At 38.4% G+C, this 15686-nt stretch overlaps 1 protein-coding gene across 1 annotated transcript in view; it reads left to right on the forward strand.

Moving 5' to 3' along the window:
* PRIM2 (DNA primase subunit 2) overlaps positions 1–9815 on the forward strand; it is a 313885-nt gene extending 304070 nt beyond the window's left edge. The window contains exon 14 of the mRNA XM_055262817.2: positions 8896–9815. Within this exon, the coding sequence (XP_055118792.1) occupies positions 8896–9126 (231 nt within the window). The 3' untranslated portion in view covers positions 9127–9815. The remainder of the gene's footprint in view (positions 1–8895) is intronic.
* Positions 9816–15686: the final 5871 nt, after the last annotated feature.

Genomic DNA, 15686 nt, shown 5'->3' on the forward strand with positions numbered 1-15686 from the left:
TGGTTAATAAAAAAAGATTAATTATCTCTGAAAAAAAGGCAGCAGCCCCAGTCAGGGGCTTATAGATAAAATCCCCATCTCCCTGGGATGGAGCACATGGGGGAAGGGACAGCTGTGGGTGCAGCTTCAGCAGACTTAAACGTTCCTGCCTGCCAGCTCTAAAGAGAGCAGCAGATCTCCCAGCATAGCATTCGAGCTCTGTTAAGGGACTGCCTCCTCAAGTGGGTCCCTGACCACCATGTCTCCTGACTGGGAGACACCTCCCAGCAGGGGCTGACAGACACCTCACACAGGAGAGCTCTGGCTGGCATCTGGTGGGTGGCCCTCTGGGACGAAGCTTCCAGAGGAAGGAACAGGGAGCAATCTTTGCTGTTCTGCAGCCTCCACTGGTGATACACAGGCAAACAGGGTCTGGAGTGGTCCTCCAACAAATTCCAGCAGACCTGCAGCAGAGGGGTCTGACTGTCGGAAGGAAAATTAACAAACAGAAAGGAATACCCTCAACATCAATAAAAAGGACATCCACTCAGAAACCCCATGCAAAGTTCACCAACATCAAAGACCAAAGGTAGATAAATCCACGAAGATGGGGAGAAACCAGCGCAAAGAGGCTGAAAATTCCAAAAACCAGAATATCTCTTCTCCTCCAGAGGATCACAACTCCCCACCAGCAAGGGAACAAAACTGGATGGAGAATGAATTTGACAAATTGCCAGAAGTAGGCTTCAGAAGGTGGGTAATAACAACCTCCTCTGAGCTAAAGGAGCATGTTCTAACCCAATGCAAGGAAGCTAAGAACCTTGAAAAAAAGTTAGAGGAAATGCTAACTAGAATAACCAGTTTAGAGAAGCACATAAAAGACCTGATGGAACTGAATAACACAGCAAGAGAACTTCCTGAAGCATACACAAGTATCCACAGCCGAATTGATCAAGCAGAAGAACAGATATCAGAGATTGAAGATTAACTTAATGAAATAAAGCAAGAAGACAAGATTAGAGAAAAAAGAATGAAAAGCAATGAACAAAGCCTCCAAGAAATATGGGACTATGTGAAAAGACCAAACTTATGTTTGATTGGTGTACCCGAAAGTGACCGGGAGAATGGAACCAAGTTAGAAAACACTTCAGGATATTATCCAGGAGAACTTCCCCAACTTAGCAAGACAGGTCAACATTCAAATTCAGGAAATGCAGAGAACACCACAAAGATACTCCTTGTGAAGAACAACCCCAAGACACATAATTGTCAGATTCACCAATGTTGAAATGAAGGAAAAAATGTTAAGGGCAGCCAGAGAGAAAGGTCAGGTTACCCACAAAGGGAAACCCATCAGACTAACAGCGGATCTCTCTGCAGAAACCCTACAAGCCAGAATAGAGTGGGAGCCAATATACAACATTCTTAAAGAAAAGAATTTTCAACCCAGAATTTCATATCCAGCCAAACTAACCTTCATAAGTGAAGGAGAAATAAAATCCTTTACAGACAAGCAAATGCTGAGAGATTTTGTCACCACCAGGCCTGCCTTACAAGAGCTCCTAAAGGAAGCACTAAACATGGAAAGGAATGACCGGTACCAGCAACTGCAAAAACATATCAAATTCTAAAGACTATCGACACTATGAAGAAATTGCATCAACTAACGGGCAAAATAACCAGCTAGCATCATAAGGACAGGGTCAGATTCACACATAACAATATTAACTTGAAATATAAAGGGGCTAAATGCCCCAATTAAAAGACACAGACTAGCAAATTGGATGAAGAGTCAAGACCCATCGGTGTGCTGTATTCAGGAGACCATCTCACAGGCAAAGACACACATAGGCTCAAAATAAAGGGATGGAGGAATATTTACCAAGCAAATAGAAAGCAAAAAATAATTAAAAAAATTAAAAAGTCAGGGATTGCAATCCTAGTCTCTGATAAAACAGACTTAAAACCAACAAAGATCAAAAGAGACAAGGGCATTACATAATGGTAAAGGGATCAATGCAAAATGAAGAGCTAACTGTCCTCTATATATATACACCCAATACAGGAGTGCCCAGATTCATAAAGCGAGTTCTCAGAGATGTACAAAGAGACATAGACTCCTGCACAATAATAGTGGGAGACTTTAACACCCCACTATCAATATTAGATCAACGAGACAGAAAATTAACAAGGATATTCTGGACTTCAACTCAGCTCTGGACCAAGCAGACCTAATAGACAGACATCTACAGAACTCTCCACCCCAAATCAACAGAATATACTTTCTTCTCAGCACCACATTGCACTTATTCTAAAATTGACCACATAATTAGAAGTAAAACACTCCTCAGCATATGCAAAAGAATGGAAATCTTAACAAACAGTCTCTCAGACCACAGTGCAATCAAATTAGAACTCAACATTAAGAAATTCACTCAAAACCGCACAACTACATGGAAACTGAACAATCTGCTCCTGAATGACTGCAGGGTAAATAATAAAATTAAGGCAGAAATAAATAAGTTCTTGAAAGCATTGAGAACAAAGACACAATGTACCAGAATCTCTGGGACATAGCTAAAGCAGTATTTAGAGGGAAATTTATAGCCCTAAATGCCCACAGGACAAAGCAGGAAAGATCTATAATTGACACCCTAACATCACAATTAAAAGAACTAGAGAAGCAAGAGCACACAAATTCAAAAGCTAGCAGAAGGCAAGAAATAACTAAGATCTGAGCTGAACTGAAGGAGATAGAGACACAAAAAATCCCTTCAAAAAAATCAATGGATCCAGGAGCTGGTTTTTTGAAAAGATCAAAAAAACAGACTGCTAGCCAGACTAACAAAGAAGAAAAGAGAGAAGAATCAAATAGATGCAATAAAAAATGATAAAGGGGATATCACCACTGATCCCACAGAAACATAAACTACCATCAGAGAATACTATGAACACCTCTATGCAAATAAACTAGAAAGTTTAGAAGAAATGGATACATTTCTGGACACATACACCCTCCCAAGACTAAACCAGGAAGAAGTCAAATCCCTGAATAGACCAATAACAAGTTCTGAAATTGAGGCAGTAATAGCCTATTAACCAAAAAAAAGCCCAGAACCAGACAGATTCACAGACAAATTCTACGAGAGGTACAAAGCAGAGCTGGTACCATTCTTTCTGAAACTATTCTAAACAATAGAAAAACAGGGAATCCTCTCTAACTCATTTTATGAGGCCAGCATCATCCTGATTCCAAAACCTGGCAGAGAAACAACAAAAAAAGAAAATTGCTGGCCAATATCCGTGGTGAACATCGATGTGAAAAATCCTCAATAAAATACTGGCAAACTGAATCCAGCAGCACATCAAAAAGCTTATCTACCATGATCAAGTCAGCTTTATCCCTGCGATGCAAGGCTGGTTCAACATACCCAAATCAATAAACATAATCCAGTGCATAAACAGAACCAGTGACAAAAACCACATGATTATCTCAATAGATGCAGAAAAGGCCTTCAACAAAATTCAGCATCCCTTCATACTAAAAACTCAATAAACTAGGTATTGATGGAACATATCTCAAAATAGTAAGAGCTATTTTTTGACAAACCCATAGCCAATATCATACTGAATGGGCAAAAACTGGAAGCATTCCCTTTGAAAAATGGCACAAGACAAGGACGCCCTCTCTCACCACTCCTATTCAACACAACATTGGAAGTTCTGTCCAGGGCAATCAGGCAAGAGAAAGAAATAAAGGGTATTGAAATAGGAAGAGAGGGAGTCAAATTGTCTCTGTTTGCAGATGACGTGATTTTATATTTAGAAAACCCCGTTATCTCAGCCCAAAAACTTCATAAGCTTATCAGCAACTTCAGCAAAATCTCAGGAGACAAAATCTATGTGCAAAATCACAAGCATTCCTATACACCACTAATAGAGACCCAAATCATGAGTGAACTTCCATTCACAACTGCTACAAGGAGAATAAAATACCTAGCAATACAACTTCCAAGGGATGTGAAGGACCTCTTGAAGGAGAACTACAAACCACTGCTCAAGGAAATAAGAGAGGACACAAACAAATGGGAAAACATTCCATGCTCATGGATAGGAAGAATCAATATTGTGAAAATGGCCATAATGCCCAAAGTAATTTACAGATTCAATGCTATCCCCATCAAGCTACCATTGACTTTCTACACAGAATTAGAAAAAACTACTTTAAATTTCATATGGAACCAAAAAAGAGCCCACATAGCCAAGACAATCCTAAGCAAAAAAAAAATAAAAAATAAAAAATAAAGCTAGAGGCATCACACTATCTGACTTCAAACTATACTACAAGGCTACAGTAACCACAATAACATGGTACTGGTACCAAAACAGATATATAGACCAATAGAACAGAGCCCTCAAATCATGCCACACATCTACAACCATCTGATTGTTGACAAACCTGACAGAAACAATCAATGGGGAAAAGATTCTCTACTTAATAAATAGTTTTGAAAAAACTGGCTAGCCATATGCAGAAAACTGAAACTGGACACCTTCCTTACACCTTATACAAAAATTAACTCATGCTGGATTAAAGACTTAAACATAAGACTTAAAACCTTAAAAACCCTCGAAGAAAACCTAGGCAAAACCATTCAGGACATAGGCATAGACAAAGCCTTCATGACTAAAACACCAAAAGCAACAGCAACAAAAGCCAAAATTGATCAATGAGATCTAATTAAACTAAAGAGCTTTTGCACAGCAAAAGAAACTATCATCAGAGTGAACAGGCAACCTACAGAATGGGAGAAAATTTTTGCAGTCTATCCATCTGACAAAGGGCTAATATCCAGAATCTACAAAGAACTTAAACAAGTTTACAAGAAAAAAACAACCCCATCAAATAGTGGGCGAAGGATATGAACAGACACTTCGCAAAAGAAGACATTTATGTGGCCAACAAACGTATGAAAAAATGCTCATCATCACTGGTCACAGAGAAATGCAAATCAAAACCACAATGAGCTACCATCTCATGCCAGTTAGAATGATGATCATTAAAAAGTCAGGAAACAACAGATGCTAGAGAGGATGTGGAGAAATAGATATGCTTTTACACTGTTGGTGGGAGTGTAAATTAGTTCAACCATTGTGTAAAACAGTGTGGCGATTCCTCAAGGATCTAGAACCAGAAATATCATTTGACCCAGCAATCCCGTTATTGGGTTGTACCCAAAGGATTATACATCATGCTACTAGAAAGACCCATGCACATGTATGTTTATTGTGGCATTGTTCACAATAGCAAAGACTTGGAACCAACGCAAATGCCCATCAGTGATAGACTGGGTAAAGAAAATGTGGCACATATACACCATGGAATACTATGCAGCCATAAAAAAGGATGAGTTCATTTCCTTTGCAGGGACATGGATGAGGCTGGAAACCGTCATTCTCAGGAAACTAACACAAGAACAGAAACCACACACTGCATGTTCTCACTCATAAGTGGGAGTTGAACAATGAGAACACATGGACACAGGGAGGGAAATATCACACACCAGGGCCTGTTTTGGGGGGTGGTGCTAGGGGAGGGATAGCATTAGTAGAAGTACCTAATGTAGATAACAGGTTGATGGGTGCAGCAAACCACCATGGCATGTGTATACCTATGTAACAAACCTGCATGTTCTGTACATGTACTCCAGAACTTTAAGTATAATTTTAAAAAATTAATTAAAATGAGGATTCATTAACGATATGCACATACCTTAAATATTATATCTTAAGACATTTAAATGCCATTTATTAGTTAGGGCAAGGTCTTTTGAGTATCGTTTAGTGTTTGGAATTTGATTTTATCTTTCTTTTATAAACTATACCCATAATAGAACATCAGCAATTTCCAGCTTGGATTCCTTAAAGTAGAAAAGGAACTTGATATATGCAAAGCAATAGGATCTTTCTCCCTCTCCTTCTGTGATTTCCACCCTTTTTTTTTAAGTGACTTGCTTTTCTTGACTCTTTAGAAACACATTGTTTAGATTTCACAGGACAACTCTTTTTTTACATTCATTTTTATTTACTTTTCCCGTAGCAACCCTATGACCTAACACTATTATCTCCATTTCACAGATGAAGAAACTCAGACTTTAAAAAGATTACCCTATTTTGTGCACATTGAAATCTAATAAATGTATTGATAACTGACAACTTGAAGTGAGGCATAGAAAATGCCAAGATATTATAGCATATTAGATTATTTTTGCATAAAATAATACAACTATGTTTTTATAAGCTTTGTAGCCAAGTTTATCTCTAGAAATAAAATTTATAATGGAGATATCATTATCAGTATGATTTTGCATACAATCTCTTAAAACAGATTTCAGAGCAACTAATGATCTAGTCAGAAGGCCTAAATTTTAATTCAGACAAAACCAGTTACTAATTCTATGACCTTGAATAAACTGTCTATTCTCCTTAGGCCTCTGTACATGGAGGAGATTGAATTTAATGGATTCCCCAAGGTCTTTCTAATCTCTGATTTTCTGTTTACAAACTATTTTACAAACTATAAAGCCTTCTGATTAAAATGTATTAGACAATAAACATACTTTTGTGAAACACATTGCAAAATGCAAAATTTATATTGGATTTCCCAGTTTTTAATGAATTGGGTGAAGATTGAATGTAATAAAAAAGTTCATAAATGATTCCATTGTTAATAAAAATTATAGATATAAAACGTTTTGGAAACATTTTGAAATCAAGCAGCTAAGTTAAAAAAATAAAGCAAAAGATAAAAATTTTTTCTTAATGATCTGTAACTCTTAAAATCAGTCTGTATACTATCCATCTGTTACACACTGGAATTACTATAAAATTAGCCTAACATGCATTAACAACTAGCCAAAGAGAATCAGAGATTCCTAGGTTGCTTAAATAAGTATTACCGGAAAAGACTTATGTTTCTGTTGGTCCATCACCAGTAGGGTTCATTCTAGACCATAGCAGCAACCCCTTTTTCCCTGGCCAATTCATTTTAATCTACTATAAGATTATACATAGCTTTAATCACACCACGTCTCTTTTTAAGGGTTTTTGGTGACTCTGTGTTGCCTAGAGAATTAAGTCTTGACCACTTACCCTGATTTTCAAGGCTGTCTCAGGCTGGCCCCTGCCTGTCTTTCCAACCTCATTCCTTATTGTTTCCTTGTATGTGCTTTCATAGTAGGCTATGTGAACTATTTAATATTTGCTTTCCAGGACATTCCCTCTTTACCTTGCTCATGTGGTCCTGCTGCAGATATTGCCTTTCCCCTCATCATCCCAGCTTTTCACTCTCTCCATCTTTCTAGACACAGCTCAAATAGCACTCCTCTTATAAAGCCTCCCTTGACCTCCTCAGCCGAAATTTCTCTCTGCTGTGGAGTGTAATAGGCCTTTCTCTGTGACCCTCATCACTTCTCCATTCTTGGTAGACGTTTTTAAGCATATGACTTACTGGGCTGGAAATTTGAGTTAGTCAAATGTATTCCTGTATGCTGAATAGCGAATAGTTTATAACACAGTCTTTTATATAGTAAGGCTTTAATTAAATATGCAAAATTATCACTGGTATACACTATTTCTGGGTTCACCTCACCAAATATTTATTAGATACCTACAGTGTGCAAGTCACTTCAGTACGAAGGGTGAGACGTAAAAGGAACAGTTAATACAAGACAGATGAACAAAAGAAATGGAATCACTTCTCAGTTTCCAAAAACTTGATAAATGAAAATACCACCAAAGAAACCAACAGTCACTCACTCACTCAAGCAAAATGATATTTTTGTTGTCAACTCCAACTGCAGAAGACGAGAAGGCAGGGATTTGAAACTGTGGAAAGTGAAACTGCATATAAGGAGAGATTACTAGAGTGCATAATTTGAAATGATACTCAAAATTAAAGTTTAATGATAGTATTTGAGAAAAAAATAACATAAGTTATGAACCAGGCATATTTGTATTCAGTCACAGTGAAATTTACAAGAAGAGATTTTCTGTAAAAAGACCAAGGAAAGGCCAAGATTAGAATGAAGAATTCCATTGACTTAGGTTGCCTTTTCAGTTTATATCATACTAAATAAGTGCATATGCCAGACTTACAAGTCAGCTCTAAAACACAAGTGGTATCAGGGACCAGTATCAAAATGATCAAAAGTGATTTCACGATCACTTAAAAACCCCCAAATATTTATTGGCCTACAATGTGGTAGGCCTTTTGCTTGGAACTGGGGATACAATAATGAATCACACAGGTCCCTAACCTGTGCATCACTAACATACAATGTCAGTCACACACATACATACACACACACACACACACACACACACACGTTTGTATTCCAAACATTTTTATAGTCTTCTAATTTTTTGTTTTGATGTAATTGTCAACGAGAATTGGTAATGTTTTGGGTATTGCCAGAATTGAGGGCATGGTGTACATGGGAGGTGGCAGGTGGGAGTTGGGGGCTGGGGAGGTGAGAGAAAGGTGTCTAGTATGCCCCAAGGATGAATGGTGATACCAGTCACTGAGAGCAAAGGATGGGGAGAGGGGAAAGGACACGTTTCCTCTTGGGTTTGGGCTGCCTTTGAGCCATCTTAGATGTTGAGTAGGTGTTGGATGTGGGCCTGAAACTAGATAGGGAACTGGAGCCAAACACAGAGGCTCAGACTAGAAATATAAATGTGGGAAGCTCTCTTTGAATGAAATGGTGTAAGTAGTTGATTAAGTGTTAGAATGCAAACAGCTAGAATCCATGTTTCAGGTATTAAGTTTTAAACAAGTACTAGAATAGTTTTTGAAACTCACATATTTATAGCTTTGCCATGTATTAATGCAATATAAATTTCCTTCCTTTGCAGATGGATGATTGTGGCTTTTCTTTGAATCATCCAAATCAGTTCTTCTTTGAGAGCCAACGTATTCTAAATGGTGGTAAAGACATAAAGAAGGAACCTATCCAGCCTGAAACTCCTCAACCCAAACCAAGTGTCCAGAAAACTAAGGATGCATCATCTGCTCTGGCCTCTTTAAATTCCTCTCTGGAAATGGATATGGAAGGACTAGAAGATTACTTTAGTGAAGATTCTTAGGCAGTTTTGTAACCCTTTTTCCTCAATAGCCTGTTTTCTGTTTTTAAGATTTTGCCTTTGTTGTTGAAAAAGGGTTTCACTCTGTCACCAAGGCTTAGCGCAGTGACACAATTACAGCTGATTGCAGCCTCAACTTTCCCAGCTCAAGTGATCCTCCTACCTCAGCCTCCCAAGTAGTTGGGACCACAGGTGTACACCCCATATCCAGCCAATTTTTTTAAAATTTTTTTTTGTAGAGGTGGGGGTCTCCCTATGTTGCCCAGGCAGATCTCAAACTCCTGGGCTCAAGCGATCCTCACACCTCACCCTCCCAGAGTGCTGGGATTACAGTTGTGAGCCACTGTGCCTGGCCTTTCTTTTTTTAACCTTTTTGTTTAACTTCTCTCTTCACTGCATCCCAGTCCATCTACAGGCACGTGCACTTATTAGGAAAGCAGGTTTGAGGTAACAACAGAGACTTTCACTATATTTTGCTTTGACAGAAGGAAAGAGGAAGAGTTTCTATTAAAATCTGTCACTTGAGTGATGTCATTTCAGTCCTGTTTTAGGAGATAAAAATAGCTTTGGGGACTGGTTAAAGTCCCCCAGAAACTACAATAAAGAACAACTTTTGTTTCAACTCTTAATCACTTTGTAATTTTGACTCAATCCTTTTCTGGACCATTTTTGTTAATAAATATCAAAGTGTACATGACAGTGTCTGTGTATAATTGGGAGAGTCTTATGTCATAACAGATTGGACATTACTTCAGTTTTAAAGTGGTAATTTGGAGTATCTAACACACTGCTGATCACTAATGAAGATTTTAAAGTTTTCTTTACCTTTTTTTAAGAGTTGACCTATTTGTGGTTATTCTACATCAGGCACCTTTGAGTGGCACCAAACTCTCCTGAGTGAACTGTGACTTGGGAATTAAAATAAAGTATAGCCAGTTATATTTATTAAGGAATAATATAGGGATATTTTATTATGTAAAATAATGAGACGTCTTATCTGCTGCCATTACTCTGGGGACAGGTTCATGAAGAATAGACAATTACCAAGCAAGAAGGTTGTACATATAAAATAAAGTGTTTATTTTACCCTCCAACTTCCATACCTTATTACTTCTGTAGTTGCTGTGAATTACCAAATAGATTTGGTAAATTAATTAACTTCAGCAATGAATAGTGATACTTATAGTAACCCCCTCCTTTCTGTGCCAGCAATAGAATTTAATAAATGTTGTGGATGATTACAGATATACGAGATCAATGCCCTGTTCTCTCTGCCTGCTTCTGTCGAGGGAGTAAGGTGAAGTTGATGATCCCTGGCACGTATGCCTTGTGGAGCAGTGCCATTGTGGACACCCTCGTCTAAATAGTGATTTCGTCCCAGGGCTCTACTCACTCACCAATAGGACTGAGATTTGGGGTGCTCAGGGAACCCAGTTTGAAACAGTTCTTCCTCATCTATTACCTTGGAATATGTGAAAAGTATTAGTCTATTTCTGTCTTCTTTTCCTGGTAAAGAGGGATACTTTTATCCTTTTGAATCAGATACTAACTAAATTGAAAAGAGGACGTTGTATTCAGAAAACTAGACTGTTAGCAGCACCGTATTTTTAATCATGTGATAAACTGCATCACGATGAAAAGGATTAAACAAGATCAGATCATGAGAAACTAAAAATGTCAACTAATTGAGTTTTCATTTTAGGCTTCTGAGTCAAAGATTTCTTGGAATATTTAGCAACATATAATTAAATGAGATACTATCTAAACTTTTACTTGTCTTGGTGAATTATTATTACCTAGTTCAGAAAATAGTATTATTCCACTACAAATTACCCCTATAAATCTCTGCCTTCTGAAACCATCTGCTACTCCCTTCATCATTTGTAGTTCTCAACAGGAATCTGATGATTGCCTACCACTTTATCCATGGACTGCAAAACCACAAGTCCTTAAAAAAAAAAAAAAATAAGAACAAGTGCTACCTGGAGCTGTTTTTTTTTTTTTTTTTTTTGAGACGGAGTCTCGCTCTGTCGCCCAGGCTGGAGTGCAGTGGCGCGATCTCGGCTCACTGCAAGCTCCGCCTCCTGGGTTCATGCCATTCTCCTGCCTCAGCCTCTCTGAGTAGCTGGGACTACAGGCGCCCGCCACGACGCCCGGCTAATTTTTTGTATTTTTAGTAGAGACGGGGTTTCACCGTGGTCTCCATCTCCTGACCTCGTGATCCGCCCGCCTCGGCCTCCCAAAGTGCTGGGATTACAAGCGTGAGCCACCGCGCCCGGCCCCTGGAGCTGTTTTAACCACAGAATTAAGTTAGCTGTAGAAAGCCGAGCATAGAAATGTAGGTCTTCGTTGTGTTAAAAGGGAGATATTAGAAGCACTCTCCCCACTGTAGTTCAATGAGAAATTTTATGATAGAATGTTTTGTATCTGGCAGCATTTTGCAAGGCTGTCTTTTTCTACTGCTTCATGTTCTCCTCCTTTTATGAAGCCTGTGCTCCCACCAGCTAAAAGGACAGAGTCATTAACGGCATGGTAGATGTAGCTTACTGGACTATTTATTTTATACTGGCAGCCCCAGGAATTTGTGTCATCTTACTTGAATGTTTTATATGTGTCTAGTCCAACTCCAAAATAACACTAGTTTAAATATTAGTTGTATTACAGGTTCAATTCAATTTATTCATAATAAGATTTGATCTCCTGTCGTGTATTATACAAAAGAATATATAAACATTCTGTGAAATCTATAGATTAGAGGATAGGGGATAGAAGTTTATAAAAGAAGATCAAAATTAGTGCTTTTCTGGTGCTTTTTGGAGTTGGAAAAAGCAATTTATTTTCATGCTTCACAGGTCTTGACAATTTTGATTTGTTTTCTTTTGAATTGGGTGATGTAAAGAACCCAAAAGAAAAAATCAAAAGCCAACAGCATCTTTTCAAAACAGCCAGTGAAAAAGAATATGAGTCTTCCAGATCTTTTAACTTTATTCTTTTATTATCTCTTCAAGGAAGAGAGGCTGTATGATTGTATCAAAGACAAAAGAAGAAACAGCAAAAGAAACTAGGTTGGAAATTTGTAGCTGGTTGAAGCAATGACATTGTTAGGAGAGATTCTGTCATATTTCTTTCAAGTTGTTTCTCCATAATATTTTTCACTCTGTCCATACAGTACAAAACTTAATTGCCAGTGCATAAAAGAACACTAGGAAGGTTTTAAGTAAACTTTTTAGGACTGCTTATAATATTATAGAGTCATAAAAGTGAATAGTTGTAGATTTCGAATGAGCTGGGAATGGAATAAAGCAATGGGAAAGATCTTTAATTCACATAGAATTTTAATAAGCTAAGGGATTTCTTCTCTCTCTAAAAGCATACAGGGTGTTTTGCTTGTTACGCTTTGCTGTCTTATTGATACTCAGGGTCTTTGCAAGCAAACTTCTGTAATTCTTTACAAAGAAGAAAAGAAAACTTCTGGGATTTAAGCTTGAAAGGCGAATTGAGACAACTCTAAAGTTCCGTTTCAGTTAGAGTCTACTCTTTGCAAAATTAATCAAGGTCTTCCACAGGCATCAGCTTGACATTAAATTTAAGTGCCCATTAAAGTGAGAGTTTGACAGCAGTTCTGAATGTGAAGCTCAGTCTGAGGACATCTTTACAGCTGGAAGGGAAAAAAAAAAAAACATTGAGAAGCCTCAAACCACTGGGGTAATTAGATCCATTTGTTAACTTCTTTTCTAATGTTGGCAAACGGAGGGAGAGAAAAGGTTGACAGAGGCTGGAATCAGGAAGGCAGTCCAGAGCTCCCTGCGGAAATTGGGTAAGCACAGGGTCCTGTATTGCAGAGAATACTGGCAGATATTCCCTCTGACAAATGAGATGGGGAATTTATTTTATGAACTTTATTCGGTTTGTCTTCCTTTCAACACACAGAGCCATGGTGTGTGGAAGCTGCGTTTTGGATAGGTGTGCTGGTTTGGTTGTAAGGCCCTTTGGAAGACACAGAGTGTTATTTAGGAGTGGACCTCTGGTGGTACGTTGTTGGCCTGAAGAGTTAATGTTTCTCACAAGGGTGTCTAACTTATGTTCAGGTAATCACTTATTTACCCGAAGCATCTGGTCTTTTCAGTATTGAATTCCTTTTTCACAGGTCGCGATTGCCCTAGTCTGAGGCTTCTCACCATAATTGGCATTGTAGGCAATTAGCTTCGTGGAAATCACGTCACCAGCAGGAAATTATCTTCCTACTTCACTGACCTGCCTGCCAAAAATGATACTAGTTCTTGTTATTGGTTTGCTTTCTATCCTGTAAGCTCTTTTGGTTCATTGCTTCATGACATTTTACTTTTTCCAGAATTATCACCGTAGAACCTTATCAAAGGCTAAAGAATATGTCTTTATATAAAGCTCCTGCATTTCCCTTGAGCTTTCCATTGCAGTACTGTTTTTGAACATTGATGACAAGGTGGTGAAACAACACTGCTAATAAATATATAATGGATTTTTCAATTTAACCTTGCATTTCTAGGTATTCATTCACCACACTAAAACTATGAGGCTCTTTAAGGTTTTGTTTAGTTTTGCACTGAAAGCACAGGGAAAAATAAACTCAACAAATACTGCGTTTAATTTAAGACTGACCATCTTGTGCACATTTCCCCGATTACTCCCACACATCATTTTTTTAGAGATCTTACCTTCTATTTGAGTCATGGGATACCAAGGTCTTCATTACTGATTAAAAATGACATAGTGATACATACTTCTCTTTTCCCGTTCATTGGCAAGAATTAAACTGATTTAAACAATGCGCTACCACCCTTAACTCTTGGTTGTCCATAGAGTTCCTGCCTGGTTCTCTTCTTACTTCATGAGTCTCCCTGAGTGAACTCATTCACCCCTATGGTATTTTTTTCCATCCATATGCAAATAATCCCCAAATCTGTATCTCCAGCTGAGAATTCTCTGAGCACAGATCCATCTATCCAGCCATCTCTTGGATCTCTTTTTAGGATAGCCCACAAGTATCTCAAATTTAATTTGTTCAAAGATCAAACCTGTTCTCTCTTCTCACATCTATTTCTCACCTATTTTGTCAATATAGAAACCCTAAAGTTAACCTTGACTGTGATTTTCCACCTTCTCCATACATCCAAATCCTATTGATTCTGTTTTAATACCAATGTGTCTAAACCAGTAGATCTCAAATGGGGGTAATTTTGCCATGCAGGAGACAGTTTTGGTGATCACAACTGGAGGAGGGCCTGCTCTTGGCATCTAGTGGATGGAGGCTGAGGATGCTACTAAACATCCTACAGTGCCCCTACAGTGCCCAGGACAGCCCTTCACCACAAAGAAATATGTGGCCCGAAATGTGCAGAAACCCTGTTCTAAACAGTTTCCTCTCCTCCCTTCCTTCCTTGTACTATATTAGATTGCCCTCTCATCATTCTAAGTGAAGTGGTCTCAACTTACTAGCCTAGTCTCCATTTGCCCACCCTGAACCCCATCCCATATCCTTCTTCAAAATCTAATCCAAATACTTTTCCCCTGGGTGTGTGTCTTGAACATGGCTCTCCATTACCTATATAAGGAAGTCCAACCACCTATTGTTTTGTGGATGAGGCCCTCCATGACCTGGTTCTGTCCACCTCTCCAGTTCCATCTATTGCCATTCAGCTCCCTACTCTATAATCCAATCCAGTGATTTAGCCATTCTGCACAAACTTTCCCTGCACATTCAACTACACACTCCCTCTTTCCTCATATTACCCTCCCTGCCTGGAATGCCCTTCCATTCCCCACCATGCTAACTACTGTTTCTCCTCTAAGGCTCAGGTTAGGTACATTCCTTCAGCCTTCTCTGTTGACCCCAGTATAGATTCATTGTCCCTTTCAGTTCATCTAACATATGCCATGGATGTTATACTTAATAGCTATATGACAGTGCTTATACTTACAATCATCCATTTACTTATGTTTCACTTATGTTTTATAGTATCATCCATTTATTTATGTTTCCCTTCATTACACTATAAAGTCCTTGAGGACAGAAACTATATCACTTTCATGTTTGAATCCCTAAAAATTAGCATTGTCTCTAGTTCTTAGCATCGTGTATTACATTCTTGGGCACTCAGTAAACATGGGTAGAGTGCATGAATGGTTACTTGCTTATTAGGAATCTCAAATTCAGTGTTTTTAAGACCTACAAACAAGGGGTGGAGTAGATTCTGGGCCCCAGATGGAGGCATCCCTTACAATCAAAACTTGGGCAAGCTCTTTAATTTTCCATGCTTCATTTGCTTCATATGACAAGGGGATAATGATTACACCTACTTCAAGATGATGCTATTAGCTGCTGTTACATCTACAACAGTCAGAATTCTGTCTGTCACATGGAAACACTTGTGTTATTTGATAATCAACCCTTCCAACAAATGTTATACTACATAGATTCTCCCTATTTCAGGGGCATTCATTCTGAATATCCCTCACCTGGAGTAATCCTCATATCCACTATAATGTGGTAGACTGTGGGAGCTAGGGGAACCCACCAAACAAGG

This window comes from Symphalangus syndactylus, chromosome 23 (assembly GCF_028878055.3).
Source record: "Symphalangus syndactylus isolate Jambi chromosome 23, NHGRI_mSymSyn1-v2.1_pri, whole genome shotgun sequence".
Lineage (NCBI taxonomy): Eukaryota > Metazoa > Chordata > Mammalia > Primates > Hylobatidae > Symphalangus > Symphalangus syndactylus.